This window comes from Lepidochelys kempii, chromosome 1 (genome assembly GCF_965140285.1).
Source record: "Lepidochelys kempii isolate rLepKem1 chromosome 1, rLepKem1.hap1, whole genome shotgun sequence".
Lineage (NCBI taxonomy): Eukaryota > Metazoa > Chordata > Testudines > Cheloniidae > Lepidochelys > Lepidochelys kempii.
Genome location: NC_136380.1, coordinates 109,144,453 through 109,159,614, shown reverse-complemented (window position 1 = coordinate 109,159,614; position 15,162 = coordinate 109,144,453). Strand labels below are relative to the sequence as shown.

The following is a 15,162-nucleotide window of genomic DNA, read 5'->3' as shown; positions in this document are numbered from 1 at the left end:
TACAGGACAGGCCTAACAAAGAAAATAACAGAACGCCACTAGCCGTCACCTTCAGCCCCCAACTAAAACCCCTCCAACGCATTATTAAGGATCTACAACCTATCCTAAAGGATGACCCAGCACTCTCACAAATCTTGGGAGACAGGCCAGTCCTTGCCTACAGACAGCCCCGCAACCTGAAGCAAATACTCACCAACAACCACATACCACACAACAGAACCACTAACCCAGGAACTTATCCTTGCAACAAAGCCCGTTGCCAACTGTGTCCACATATCTATTCAGGGGACACCATCACAGGGCCTAATAACATCAGCCACACTATCAGAGGCTTGTTCACCTGCACATCCACCAATGTGATATATGCCATCATGTGCCAGCAATGCCCCTCTGCCATGTACATTGGTCAAACTGGACAGTCTCTACGTAAAAGAATAAATGGACACAAATCAGATGTCAAGAATTATAACATTCATAAACCAGTCGGAGAACACTTCAATCTCTCTGGTCACGCAATCACAGACATGAAGGTCGCTATCTTAAAACAAAAAAACTTCAAATCCAGACTCCAGCGAGAAACTGCTGAATTGGAATTCATTTGCAAATTGGATACTATTAATTTAGGCTTAAATAGAGACTGGGAGTGGCTAAGTCATTATGCAAGGTAGCCTGTGTCCTCTTGTTTTTTCCTACCCCCCCCCAGATGTTCTGGTTTAACTTGGATTTAAACTTGGAGAGTGGTCAGTTTGGATGAGCTATTACCAGCAGGAGAGTGAGTTTGTGTGTGTATGGGGGTGGGGGGGATGTGAGAAAACCTGGATTTGTGCAGGAAATAGCCCAACTTGATTGTCATGCACATTGTGTAAAGAGTTGTCACTTTGGATGGGCTATCACCAGCAGGAGAGTGAATTTGTGTGGGGGGGTGGAGGGTGAGAAAACCTGGATTTGTGCTGGAAATGGCCCACCTGATGATCACTTTAGATAAGCTATTACCAGCAGGACAGTGGGGTGGGAGTAGGTATTGTTTCATATTCTCTGTGTATATATAAAGTCTGCTGCAGTTTCCACGGTATGCATCCGATGAAGTGAGCTGTAGCTCACGAAAGCTTATGCTCAAATAAATTGGTTAGTCTCTAAGGTGCCACAAGTACTCCTTTTCTTTTTGCGAATACAGACTAACACGGCTGTTACTCTGAAACCTGATTATATTAGGGTAGCTAGTTTTAACATTAGCACCAAACAATAGTAAGGAAAATATGTTTCATTTCACAACCCAGTTTAGTTTAATCCAAGCTTTGCCAAATCTATTTCAATGTATGGTTGCAAGCGAAAGCAGGAAAGGCAGTTTGAGTATCCTTTTTAAAGAAAAGTTACATGGGCCCTCAGGACAGAACTTAGGACAGGCTGTTTGAGTCGCAGGACAGAATTTAGGGCAGGTTGTTTAATACAGTGTTAGGAATTTCACAGGAATAGAGGACTTAAGGATGTGAGACGACAAAGATCCCTTTTTTCTGGCTATGCTGTGTCATTGGTGTATAGATTACCGAACCAGTTCATTAATTGTACATGGCACAGTTACAGCCTAGCTAAAAAAAGGCAGGAAACCTTATAACCAAAAGACAATAATGAAAGGTGACATAGCATAAATTAGACATGGGTAATTTGGTGAGAGCATAAACGAATGTGACTTTGTATAATACTAAGGGGGTACAAGGACAGAGTTATGGCAACAATGGGTTGTGGAAAAGTATAAAATAAAGCAGGACATTTACTCCTCCTAGTGTTCAATATTCATATTCCTTGGGGTTGAGGGAAACAATGCCATGGAGACAGCATTCATTGCCACAGATCAGCAGGGTTCTCTTCCCCCCTGCCTCTGGAGCCTGAGGGGATGGTAGCAAGCTCTTACAGTTATTGAAAGATGCCAAGATGCATATTCAGGGGATGGCAGCAAGGTCTTATAGTTATTGAGATGAGTTATTGAACTGATGAAGATGTTTATCCAAGAGATGGACACACAGATGAGGAGCTTTGTTTACAACAAAAACAGACCAATGCCTAAAATAACACACACATGAATCTGATGGCATGGAAGCATCAGTGTTTAGAAGGATTGTGATTAAGAAGTAAATCTGACTTCATTCAAAATCATTGGAAAGATGAAAAATTCACATAAAATTACATAGGAACTGAACCATCCTAATGAGTAACAGATATACCAAAACTTTCAGAGAAAATCATTTTGCACAACATTAAAAACCACCTTCAGAAGCACTGATTACAGTGCCAAAATACATAGTCAAATAAAGAAATGTAAATCTGAATTATTCAACATGCTGCAGTAACAAGAGATAAAAAATAGCAAATCCCATTAAGAAATATGAATGAGTCATTACTTAAACCATAACAACAACAACAACAACACACTTCATATTTAGTTTAAAAGGAAAATTTGACCTTAAACACGGTAGCCCAGATCTTTGGCCAGAGCTATGGCCCAAAAATGCAAGGCACAGTTCGGGAAGGCTGTAAAGAGGGACTTCAAGCTCCCCAAACACTAAAGGCTGCTTTAAGTTATGTCAGTTACCAGTGTTCCAGGGGGTTAAATACAGCGGCTGTGGATCAGCAGGGTTTGGAAAGCCCCAGACCGTGCCTTCTGCTGCCCCCACCAAAAAGCACTGAGGCGATCCTCCTAGGATTGGATAGACCAATCTTGGAAACAAATATTGCTGGGAGCGCTGAGCAATGCAAACCCACTGCATCAGATGATCTGGGCCTACTTATTTAGAGTTCCACTGAGACTTTAGGCCCAGCCCTGTTTAAGAGGCTGTGTATAATTATAGGACCCCAGGAGGAGCACTCAGAAGGCATTATGACAATTCCTCCACTACATCCACTTGCTTCCAGGGCTAGTAATTTATTACACTCTTCTAGGGATTAGCATATTCCCTGTAATGTGCCCAGCCAGACTTTAACCCCACCCCGCCTCTGTTTGCCCCCTGGCTCTTGGTGTGGAGAGTACCAAGTAGGGAGCAGCCACTGCTCTCCCCACTGCCGCAGAAACTTCAATCCATGAGGTTCCTGCACAGCTCCTCAGGGAGTGAGGGTGTACGGGTGGGGTGGGGATGATAGCGCCTCAGTACTCTCCTATGCACTGCACAGAACCAGGGCAAAATCCAACCTTTAGTGGTTTTATTAAACTGTGAAACTCCACTGATTTTTTAAAGGCATATGGTAGTTGAAAGAAACATGGCATTGATGAGGAGGCTGCATGGAGAGAAGAATGAACTGGGTGATTGAATAGAGGACTGTTCCATCTCTAATATCTATTCTACTATAGAAGGCATATATCATCTGGCGTGTTTATTTTGATTTTTGCCACTTTCTTAAAAGACAACTGCTTAAAGCCCCACTGACTCCTTATACCTGGTTGTCAAATGATAGTCACAAACAGTGTGGATTTGTGACTAAATGTAATGACTGTTCATAGAGAAAACCATTGTTGGTGGCTGATTTTGTTACGGAATTGAAATTCATGAGTGAGAAGAGGATTAATGCATGTGGTGCAGCCATTATGTATCATACACATTGTATCTATTTTCCTTTATCAGTCTCACCCCTCGCCCAAATTTTAACTTTAAAGTCTCCTTTATTCTCATTTTAAAATATATTTAGTCTAAGGACACAACTAGAGTCAGGTTTAGCAAAAGCTAATTCCAAATGTAGTATGTAAGGTAAATAAATGTTTCAAAAGTAAAGGCACAACATTACCCATAGCTCCTGGCAATCCTGGCTTTCCTGGGGCTCCTTTTGGTGCTCTCACGCATTCTGTCCCTACAAATAAACATGATCAGTGGAGTTCCACTTACTCATCTGCTGTGTATCTCATTGTTTTTGTGACTTACAATAACTTTACTATGATTAAAGCTAGCAATTATTTCCCTTAGTAAAACGATAAAAATCAAAAGTTTTATTTAATCATTTTATATAGCAATATGCAGCATAACTCATGTTGACAATGAATTAAGAAAAGTTGTTCATTTTATTTCACTGGAACCTTTGCTGTGCTAATAGCAGTGAAGAGATCAGATGTTATTATAACACTTGTATGGCCAAATTTTCAAAATGGCAACTCACTTTTTTCTGGAAGCAATTTAAAAATCAAACAAATGAATTCAGTTGCAGGTGAAAACTAGAATACTTGTTCCTTTAAATACCAAATTGCACTGATACTTTTTACCTAAACATAGAGTACTTCTCACAAATGGTTTGCTACATTGTACTTGTGAAAGTTTGCTTAAAATCTCTTTGGAATCTAATTTCAGTTGTTTTTTGTAATTTCAGATAGTTATTACAAACCACATGATAATTGTTTTTTTTTAATCACAATAAACTCAAGGGAATAATGAACCAACTAATTTTTGGTCTGCAGGGATGAACACCATTAATTTAAAAACACATGCTACAATCAAATTACTGGTTAGTTGTATAGCACAAGTGTCATTCGTGACCTGAATTGTAAGCAGTTTTACAGATGGAGTTATCTCCAAGAAATGGCAACATCAAAATTAGTCACCAGGAATCAGTAAGCACGTTGTCATGCTGTATGTGCCCCAGAGATCGAAAGATTAAAATGTTTCCAAGCCATCTTATTTCTGTACTGTACCTGACCAAACTGTCTTGGTGCCATCTCCCCTAGAAAGATCTTCAGTAACTTGGTTACAATCTACCCGGGAAGTATGAGAAAAGAGAAACAAGCAAGATAGACTCTTAGCATTTTAAACAAAATGTGAAAAATTACAAAACCCAAACTTCTCAGTTCTAACTGCAGATGCCTATTACAGCATCAGCTGATGCACTGTGTCTAAATTATTGTGCACTGGATAATTCTCATAAATTAAAGAATGAAAAGACAGCCACTAGTTTTAAAATACTTGGAAAAATGATGAGCCGCATCTAATTCTAACAAAGGAGAGTTCATGTAATGAAGTAAAATATTTGTTTTTGATATACAGTGAGAAATAAGAAATGACAGATCTTCCTCTCCCTTCCCCTTACACATGAAAAGGCTAGTATACTGAGACCAGCCCTGCAGTCTAGCAACGGCACCAAATAATTGAGGGACCTCTGGTTGGGTACCAAGATCCCAGTCAGAGAGCTTTAAAGGATCAATATTTATGCCCTGATGAGGAGCGGGGCGGGGGATGGGGGAGGGTGTTCACGCTTCTCTCTTATCTCTGGTCAATTAATGGAGTAGGTTTGATTGGGACCGACCCAAGGAAAGACAGCCAAAACGCAAGGTATGTATAAGTAATATGTTCTTTCCCCTCGCTCAAAAAAGTTAAGGTTTTACTAGCTAATAGTGCCAAATTTGTAAACTTTATTTAAATATCTGAAAGGAAACTACTGAAGTATTTCTGTTCGATTTCTGACCAGATAATATAACAAACTCCTTCTTATTCATACGGACTCACTATACTGCCTTGTCAGTGAGTAGATTTACATGATGTTTTGCATATGACCCAGTACTGATCCCTAATGACTTTAACATAAGAGACATGTGATCACACATACCTAATTGGGCAGGTGTACCTCGAGGACCTGGGGGACCTTGAAGCCCTGGATTTCCATATGTTCCAGAGTCACCTGGAGGGCCATGGTATCCTTTTGGGCCAGGTAAGCCTGCACCTGGCAGACCAGTCTCTCCCAGAAAGCCTTTTTCACCTTGTGTTCCTGGATAACCAGGGTCACCTGGTGAACCTCTTACACCATCACCCTATGGGAAAACAGATTAAATATACAGAGATGGGCACTTTGACTTTGCATAAGAATAAACCTCACCCAAACAATTAAACAATTTTTCTTATTATTAGTAATTGGTAGATGGTCAGTTTCCATGTATCATGGCCATTTACAAGGGTGACATCAGCAAAAAAATCTTAAACGTAATAAGGGGTAACATGTTAACTTAGATGTGTGACATTGCACTCCATATACTTTATGGAAGTATTCTTATGAATATGACATAACTGGAATATGCTTTATGCTAAATACCCCTTGTATGGTGTCATTAAAAAGCTTGTAATCTATTAGGTGTGTTCATCCTATTTATCTGCATGTATTATTTCTATATCTGGAGTTAGGAGAATATGATATAAACTTGTATCACTGATGTAAATATATTAAGTGGAGGCTATTAAGGGTGCTCCAGAAATAATCAGTTGTAAATGGCCTTAGTTACTTGAAAGTCTTCCTGTGTACGTGTGGGCCAGCCCATGGGGAATGGAGACTAGGGGTTTTACAGTGACATGTGATCATGTCACCTGATAATGAAATCCATCTTAAATCTGGTACTTTTCCATTCAGAAGGTAGGGTGGGGACCAAGAGAGACAAAAGATTCCCATCTTGTGCCAAAGTTATAAAAGGGGGTGAAGCAGGACAAAGGAGGAGGCCAGTCATGAGAAAACCCCATCTTACCACCTGAAATGTCTTCTGGATCCAACAAGGACTGTAACATGGGGAAAGGACTGGCCCAGACTAGGAAAGAGTCTAGTCTGTGAAATAAGCTTATTGGAACATCTCTGAGGGTGAGATATTACCTGTATTCAGTTTCTTAATGTATTATGCTTTGACTTGCGTGTTTTTGCTTTATTTTGCTTGGTGACTTACTTTGTTCTCTCTGTTATTACTTGAAACCACTTAAATCCTACTTTTTATACTTAATAAAATCACTTTTGTTTACTAATGAACCCAGAGTAAGTGATTAATACCTGGGGGAGCAAATTGCTGTGCATATCTCTCTATCAATGATATAGAGGGTGAACAATTTATGAATTTACCCTGTATAAGCTTTATACAGAGTAAAATGGATTTATTTGGGGTTTGGATCCCACTGGGAGCTGGGTGCGGAAGACAGGTAACCTGCTGAACTGTTTTCAGTTAAGTTTGCAGCTTTGGGGGCATGGCCCAGACCCCGGGTCTGTGTTGCAACAGGCTAGCATGTCTGGCTCAACAAGGCAGGGTTCTGGAAGTCCCAAGCTGGCAGGGAAATGGGCTCAGAGGTAATTCCAACACATCAGGTGACAGTCCCAAGGGGGGTCTCTGTGACCGAACCCGTCCCAAGTTGTATAAACAGGGATGGTACCAACGAAACAAACATCCATTGACAGAACATTCCACTAGAGAGGGCTAAGGCTGGTGAATGCACATTGTTTGGGCTATGTGAACCAGTCATACACCACCTGTGGCTGTAAAGCTGAATGTGACTTTTGGGGAGTCTGTAGGTTCGATCTGAGAGCTGCTTACTCTGCCAAGAAATGCATGGCAGGCCAGGTAGCACTGTGTGAGTCGATCAGAGTGTGACCAACATCATTTCACATCTCCCCAAGCAATCAAGTAAGGAGAAATAGGAGAGAGGAGAAACAGCATGACCCCTTTCTTAAAGAAGGCAGAACTAGAGCAGAAAAGGCAGGAGAGCGTAGAAAGTGTCAAATGGAGTTGTAGAGAAAGAGTAATTAACTGTGGAGTGGAATCATTACAATTAGAAATGGGTCAGGCCTGGTGTTTGAACCCAAATTAGATTTAGGCTGGTATAACAGTTCTGAAATCTTGGGAGCTTTCATATGATTTTGTTACAAAATGACAGATATTTCTTAATCCGCTGTTCTAATGACATTTCTGCCATCTTGAGCCAAAATATCATGAGAATAACTGTTCTTTCAAGATTGGTGTCACAATGAACCAGAAAATAGGTCCTTTTCAGATTTAGATTTGACTGATGACAACAATCATAGACATTCAGATTTGATGTTCTGGGTCTGGCCCATTTCTAGTTATGATGTCAGAGCCCAGTGCTGTGTCAATATGTGATGACTTTATGTTTTCAGGATGCATCACCCTAGTGCAAGCATAATATGCACTGTCAGGCAGCTGATCTGCGATTAATTTTTGTCTCTCCATAACTTCATTTTATAACCATGTAGCTCTCAAGAGATATTCAGTGTGAAATAACTTTATGTAAGTTTAAAAGGAGGAAAACCAATAATAAATCATTGATGGAACAAACTGACCTGTCTGGGAAATAAACTGGTATTAATTTGCTTAAATAAAATGGGAAAAGAATGGAAAATAATTAATATAATATGTAAATCTGATATGTGAATGCATCACCAACCAGTGAAGATCGGATAATAATTTATGATGGACGCATGAAGGACAGCTCGGTTATGAGATGCTGAACTAAAGAAGTCTGTAATTAAATATGGTAAGCAAATATTGGATATAGTTGTTACTTACTGGAAGGCCAGGAAGCCCTGGTAAGCCATCTATACCATTTTTTCCTGGAAACCCATCTTCACCTTTAATGCCAGATAGTCCAGGACCTCCTGGGTCTCCTTTGGTACCTAAAGAAGTGCTCTCAATGTGAAATTACTCCTGCATTGGACAAAACGCTTATATGTAATTTGCAAATTGCAAGGGAAGTAGATTGCTTGCTTTACCTTTTGTTGTAACATATCTAGAATCTCCTTTCTCCCCTTTTGGCCCAGGAAATCCGACTGCACCGGGAAATCCCTGTTGATATCCATTTTAAATAAAGTTAATCAGAACTTTATTTAGGAAACAAATGGAAAAGCAATAGTTAAAAGTAAACCTGTGCACCAAGTGACCCTCTGTTCTTCAAAAAGCTCCTCAAAACGCACTTATTTCACATCTCTTTCTATTAATCATTTTCTCTATGGTGTTCCCATTCTTGTGCCTGATGTTTAATCAGTGTGTTGACTCTCTACTTTAGATAGTAAACTCCTTGGAACAAGGAACTTGTCCTCTTACATATCTGTAAGATGCCATGGACTCCTCTGGGAGAATATAAAATAATAGTGGTCCAGATTTGTTCCTGCTGACGCAGGCAGGTGCAATGTACATGTGCCTGGCCCCATAACCCCAGGGAGGCTTGATCAAGAAGGAGGATAGGTAGAAATACCACTATCTACACTGTATGCAGGATTCTGAGGGGTAACGGCAGTTTTACAATTGCCAGGGACTCCCATGGAGGGGCAAAGTCTACTGAGGGAATACACCAAATTACTTATAGTTATAGTGGGAAGTAAGATAAATTCTGCAACCAATTCCCAGAGTAGGAAAACAAAACTGAGAATTTTTATTTATTTATTTGTGGGTTTTGCTCAGCATCATACTATGCGGAGGCCTCACAACACCTGTGTGATGTAGAGAAGTATTATTTTCCACATTTAATAGGTGAGGAGACTGAAGTATAGGGACGTTAAATGACTTGCCTTAAGTCACACAGAAAATCTGTGTCAGAAGTAAGAATAAAACTCAGATCTCCTGATTCCTGGTCCTTTGTCCTGATTACAAAACCACTGTAGCCTAGGATTAATCTAGTGTGCAAAGTGCATGTGTCACAAATAACAGGTTCTTTATTCAGGCAGCTACTTTGAGTTAATTAAGAAGATGAAATTGGTAAAGCACACCCAGAAACTTTATCAGCTTTCATTAATACAAATATAATTGAAATAATAGGAAAAATTATACATAAGTAGAAGAATGAGTACAAGAAAGTGGTTTCCTGCATTGTTCACACTTACTACCTTATGAAAACCATTAGAAACAAAGATAAAAGTAAAAGTAAGTGAAGATCACCCCAAGAGGAAGGATTTGGGCCAGGCTTCCTACTCAGTTGCCCCATGTCGTCATCCTGGTGGCCTAGTTAGGATTTATCTGACAACCTGTTATACATCTTTTCCCATTCCACCCATATACCTCCAGGACCATACCTGATCAAGTCAGCTCTCAGCCCCCTATTCACATTTAGTATTCTGGCAGACCAATTTTAGAGTTCTGAATGGTCATCTGCAGTGTTCCGGCTGACTATAACTACATTTCCGACAGTTAACCCAACCATTTGCATCAATCCCTTTCCCAATAGTTTTGATACATCAAAGTGGTTAGCTGTTATTACAAAAAGTCCCTAAGATGCTACCATTTGTTTGTTTGTGGTTTACCCGTTTATCAACAAATGCATTGGTAAACTATCACAAGATATGTACTGCTAAATTATATAACCTTAGGTCAAGCTTGTATCATTCCATAGCTTTCAGCCAAGCACATGATACTGTGCTATCTTATACCCACTGCCAACTTCTACTAGGCCTCACTCTAAGCCCTTAACACTGAAATTCCTTAAGTCCTGTAACCAAGTCTATTTTTAATAAATATATTATTAAATACTTGCTGTTACAGCTTCAACAACTTCCATTCTTATTTCTATAAGCATGCTTAGCAGATAGATTCCATTTTACCCTAAACTATAGGCCTTCGAAGATCAGGTCAGGAGTCAACACAACCCTGATATCCACCTGAAGCTGCAAGTCAGTGATCTGGAACCAAAGCCCATCCCAAGGAAGTACGGCCAGCATGGTGACTATGGTGATTTAAGCCACGGGGACTTAGTTTAAAGGCCAAAAATAAGGCAGGTGTTGGGGCCTGAAGGCTATAGATTCAAACATTTTCTGCACCAGTAGATGTTCATATCACTGTTTTTTGTTGTGAGAAACATATTATTGCTGAATAGTCCAAGAGCCATGTCTGATGGATTTCCCTACCTTCCTTTTACTTTGTGCCAGGGTACACAGAATATAAAGTAAATTGTCCAGTTCCATTTTAATTTTCTTAGAAGACTCATGTTCCAAAATCAATTACTAGTTCTTGGCTCCAAAATAGACATGGAAATTATTTCTCTGCTGCCGAATATGTGCAACATAGAGATTCACACTTCCATAAAGTCTTGTATAGACCAAATCTACGATAAACAGAAGCTGATTTCTCAACTCATATTTACAAGCTGCATTTAAATGTATGGCAAGCTTTGGTCTAAATCTACCCCACGCTATCCTAGAAGTTCCATAATGCACTTAGATCTACCCCACTTTCAACTGGGAATAGATCAGAGTGCACTACAGAACTTTAGAGCAGGGTCCACATGATACTTAATTTGTGGAAAGTTAGTGCAGGGTAGATTTAGACCCTAGCTTGCCATGAACTAAGCATTTGTACAGGCAAGCCCTTAGATATCAATGTAGAGATGTGTATTTCAGATGTTCTTTTTTAAAGGCAAAGGAAGCCCTTGAATCTAATGTGAGGCCAAATTCTGACCTCAGTTAAATAGTTGTAAGTCTCGAGTAACTGCATTATATTAGTGAAAAGAAAAGGAGTACTTGTGGCATCTTAGAGACATCGGAATGCATCCGATGAAGTGAGCTGTAGCTCACAAAAGCTTATGCTCAAATAAATTGGTTAGTCTCTAAGACGCCACAAGTACTCCTTTTCTTTTTGCGAATACAGACTAACACGGCTGCTACTCTGAAACCTGTATTAGTTAAGTGATTTTAGCTTTTCTATGTTTTGCTTTGAAAGATGGTATATAATGTATTTTAGCATTGGGTGCTTGCCCAAAGTTTTACAGCTAATTTTTCTGTTCCTTTCATGCTCAACATCTTCAGTCACTTTCGGTCAAATTCAGTTTTCACTTATATTTATAGGTTTCAGAGTAACAGCCGTGTTAGTCTGTATTCGCAAAAAGAAAAGGAGTACTTGTGGCACCTTAGAGACTAACCAATTTATTTGAGTATAAGCTTTTGTGAGCTACAGCTCACTTCATCAGATGCATTCAGTGGAACTTATCCGATGAAGTGAGCTGTAGCTCACGAAAGCTTATGCTCAAATAAATTGGTTAGTCTCTAAGGTGCCACTAGTACTCCTTTTCTTTTCACTTATATTTATGTTAATCAGGACTAATTCTAATGAATTCAGTGTCATTCAATATAATTGACTGAATATATCCAATGAATTACAGAGTTACTCCTGACTTTGTTGCAACTGACAGTAAAGTCTGGATCAAAGTTATTGAAGATCTTCAGTTATAAAAGAGAAATATTACTTGTAAAAGTTTGGGCAAACTCCTACAACTGGTTGAAAATATTTTAGTCAAAAATATGTTTTGAGGGGTGGAAATTTTCTTGTAAAGAAAATTTTTGAAGAAGACTCAAAAGATCAGTTTTGTTATGTTTTGTTTAGGACAACCAATAACCAAGCCAAATTTTGGGTTTCAGTTGCTGTAAAACAAAAAAAAAAGTTTTGGTTGGGTTTTAGTTTTCCATCAAAAGCCTGACAAATTCCATTAAAAATTTCATATAAATGAAAAATCATCATTTTCTTTGAATTTTTTTGTTAAAATAAACTACATTTTTAACCAGCTCTACAAAAATTCCATTGCTAAAACAAGAGTCTCAGTCTCATTGAGGATCCAGTTCACAAAGCCCAATTCTGCTTTTATGTACAACACTGTAATCCAGAAGTGGTTATTAAAACAGATGTGTAACAGTGGTGTGAATTTTAGTGGGAGCAGGATCAGGCTTGTTAGGTATATTTCAGAGTAACAGCTGTGTTAGTCTGTATTCGCAAAAAGAAAAGGAGTACTTGTGGCACCTTAGAGACTAACCAATTTATTTGAGCATGAGCTTTCATGGTATCAGAACTTCCAGAGTGAAGAACAACAAAGCTAGTTTGGTGAGAATCACTTGTAAAACAGTTACAATATATTCCCTTTGAGTGAAAAAAGAGATCTTGGAGTCATTGTGGATAGTTCTTTGAAAACATCCACTCAGTGTCCTGTGGCAGGAAAAAAGCTAACAGAATGTTGGGAATTATTAAGAAAGGGATAGATAATATGACATTACCTCTATAAATATTGTCTCTATAAATTGCAATATTTATTGTCTCTATAAATCCATGGCACGCCCACATCTTGAATACTGTATGCAGATGTGGTCGCCACATCTCAAAGACGATAAATTGGAATTGGAAAAGATTCAGAAAAGGGCAAAAAAAATTATTAGGGTTACGGACAGCTTCCATATGAGGAGAGATTAATAAGATTGGGACTTTTCAGCTTGGAAAGGGGGGATATAGTAGAGGTCTATAAAATCATGACTGATGTGAAGAAAGTAAATAAGGTGTTATTTACTCCTCATAACACAAGAACTAGGGGTCACCAAATGAAATGAATGGGCAGCAGGTTTAAAACAAACAAAAAGAAGTATTTCTTCACACAATGCACAGTCAACTTGTGGAACTCTTTGCCAGAGGATATTGTGAAGGCCAAGACTATAACAGGGTTAAAAAAAGAACTAGATACATTCATGGATGATAGGTCCATCAATGGCTATTAGCCAGGATGGGCAGGGATGGTGTCCCCAGCCTCGGTTTGCCAGAAGCTGGGAAGGGGTGACAAGAATGGATCGCTTGATGATTCCCTGTTCTGTTCATTCCCTCTGGGGCACCTGGCATTGGCCGCAGTCAGAAAACAGGATACCTTTGGTTTGACCCAGTATGGCTGTTCTTATGTTATGTTCTTAAACAATTGTTGGTAAGGTAGCTATTTTATCAACAACGCAAAAATATTGATTTGTGGCTTTTAAGAAGACATAATATCACAAATAAGATTCTCACAATTCAGCAACTAGACACATGCATTTTGTTAGAAACAACGTTAAAACCCAGCCCTACTGGCATTATCATCATCTTGTCAGCTAGCAGTAGATTTATTAGAGTTGGTTGAAAAAATTTTTTTGAAACATTTTTTGATGGACAATGATTTGATTTGCCAAAAAATCTGTTTTCATGAAAAACATTTGGGTTTTCATAAATATTTAATGCAAAAATATGAATATTGAAGAAAAGTTTCAGTGAAAAGAAGCAATTTTAAGAAAAAAATTTTTCCTGACAAGCTCTAGTATGTCTCTGAAAAAAATGAATTAAAGAAATAAATAACTTACTTTTGCACCAGAGAAGCCTGGAAGACCATGCTGACCTTGATCTCCATTATCTCCTTTCCGCCCAGGATGTCCAGTTGGGCCTGGAAAACCTGGTGGACCAGGTGGACCAGCAGGACCCCGTCTGGCTTCCTCACTTTCAATACATTTACAGTCCCCTGTTTCACCTGCAGAAATGTGGGAGGGAGGAAAACATAGAAACTCATTGAAAACAAACATTTGGAAGAATTTCTTATGAGAAATCTTAGGTGAGATAACTTTAATACATTGGGGTTCATGGCCCTGTTGAAGTCGATGACAAAACTCCAATTTATGTTAGTGGGACCAGGATTGATCCCTAATGAAGACATAAGTATATAAAAAAAGAGCTTTATGGGGAAAAGAAATAGCCCTATGAGATATTTTTCTTATTGTGTTAGCACTAGGTCAAATTCTGCAGTCCTAGTTCAGATCATGCTCAGGCAAAATTCACCCTGACCACAGCGAGTGTTTTGGATGAATAGGGACCTCTGGATTTGGCCCACTATTTGTTCTGTTTCAGAGTAGCAGCCGTGTTAGTCTGTATTCGCAAAAAGAAAAGGAGTACTTCTGGCACCTTAGAGACTAACAAATTTATTTGAGCATAAGCTTTCATGAGCTACAGCTCACTTCATCGGATGCAAAAGTGATGCAAATCCGATGAAGTGAGCTGTAACTCACAAAAGCTTATGCTCAAATAAATTTGTTAGTCTCTAAGGTACCACAATTACTCCTTTTCTATTTGTACTGCCTTACCTTTAAATCCTTTTTGTCCTCGGAACCCAGGGAAACCTCGGCTGCCCGCCTCTCCTGGATCCCCTTGACGTCCCTTCAGTCCAAAAGGATAGCCTATGAGGTTAATGCATTTGAAATACAGCATTAATGTCTTGTATATTTACCCTTCCTGCTCTCCTTCCCATTCTTTATCCTGTTTTGAGCAGCACTGCATCCGACTCTTCTCTCTCCCTGTGTGTTCCTGTCATCTACCAGCAACCTGACTCCTTCCCATCAGCCTTTCTCTCTCATTTTTAATCCTGGCGCTCTGTCTTCACAATGTCCCACACTCCTCCTTGGTGACTTCAGCTTCAATGTTGGTGACTCATCCCACCCCTTAGCCTCCCATCTCCTCACCCTCACCTTTTCATTTGACCTGCAGCCCCAGTTCAACTCTCACACTCACCCAAAGTGCCATTTACTTGACATGGTCTTTTCAAAGCACTGCTCACTAACCTCTCTATTGCTGAACTGCCCCACTCTGACCATCACTGGTCTCTCTCGATACTGCCCATTTTC

General features: G+C 39.4%; 1 protein-coding gene across 1 annotated transcript in view; it reads right to left on the bottom strand.

Annotated features, from left to right (window-relative positions):
- The window catches only part of COL4A2 (collagen type IV alpha 2 chain), a 249,308-nt gene that overhangs the window by 53,245 nt on the left and 180,901 nt on the right, over window positions 1-15,162 (bottom strand). Inside the window, exons 21-27 of the mRNA XM_073349678.2 lie at window positions 14,626-14,718; window positions 13,855-14,018; window positions 8,500-8,572; window positions 8,297-8,403; window positions 5,575-5,776; window positions 4,667-4,726; window positions 3,772-3,834 (exon numbers count right to left, since the gene is read on the bottom strand). Of these exons, the coding sequence (XP_073205779.1) occupies window positions 3,772-3,834; window positions 4,667-4,726; window positions 5,575-5,776; window positions 8,297-8,403; window positions 8,500-8,572; window positions 13,855-14,018; window positions 14,626-14,718 (762 nt within the window). The remainder of the gene's footprint in view (window positions 1-3,771; window positions 3,835-4,666; window positions 4,727-5,574; window positions 5,777-8,296; window positions 8,404-8,499; window positions 8,573-13,854; window positions 14,019-14,625; window positions 14,719-15,162) is intronic.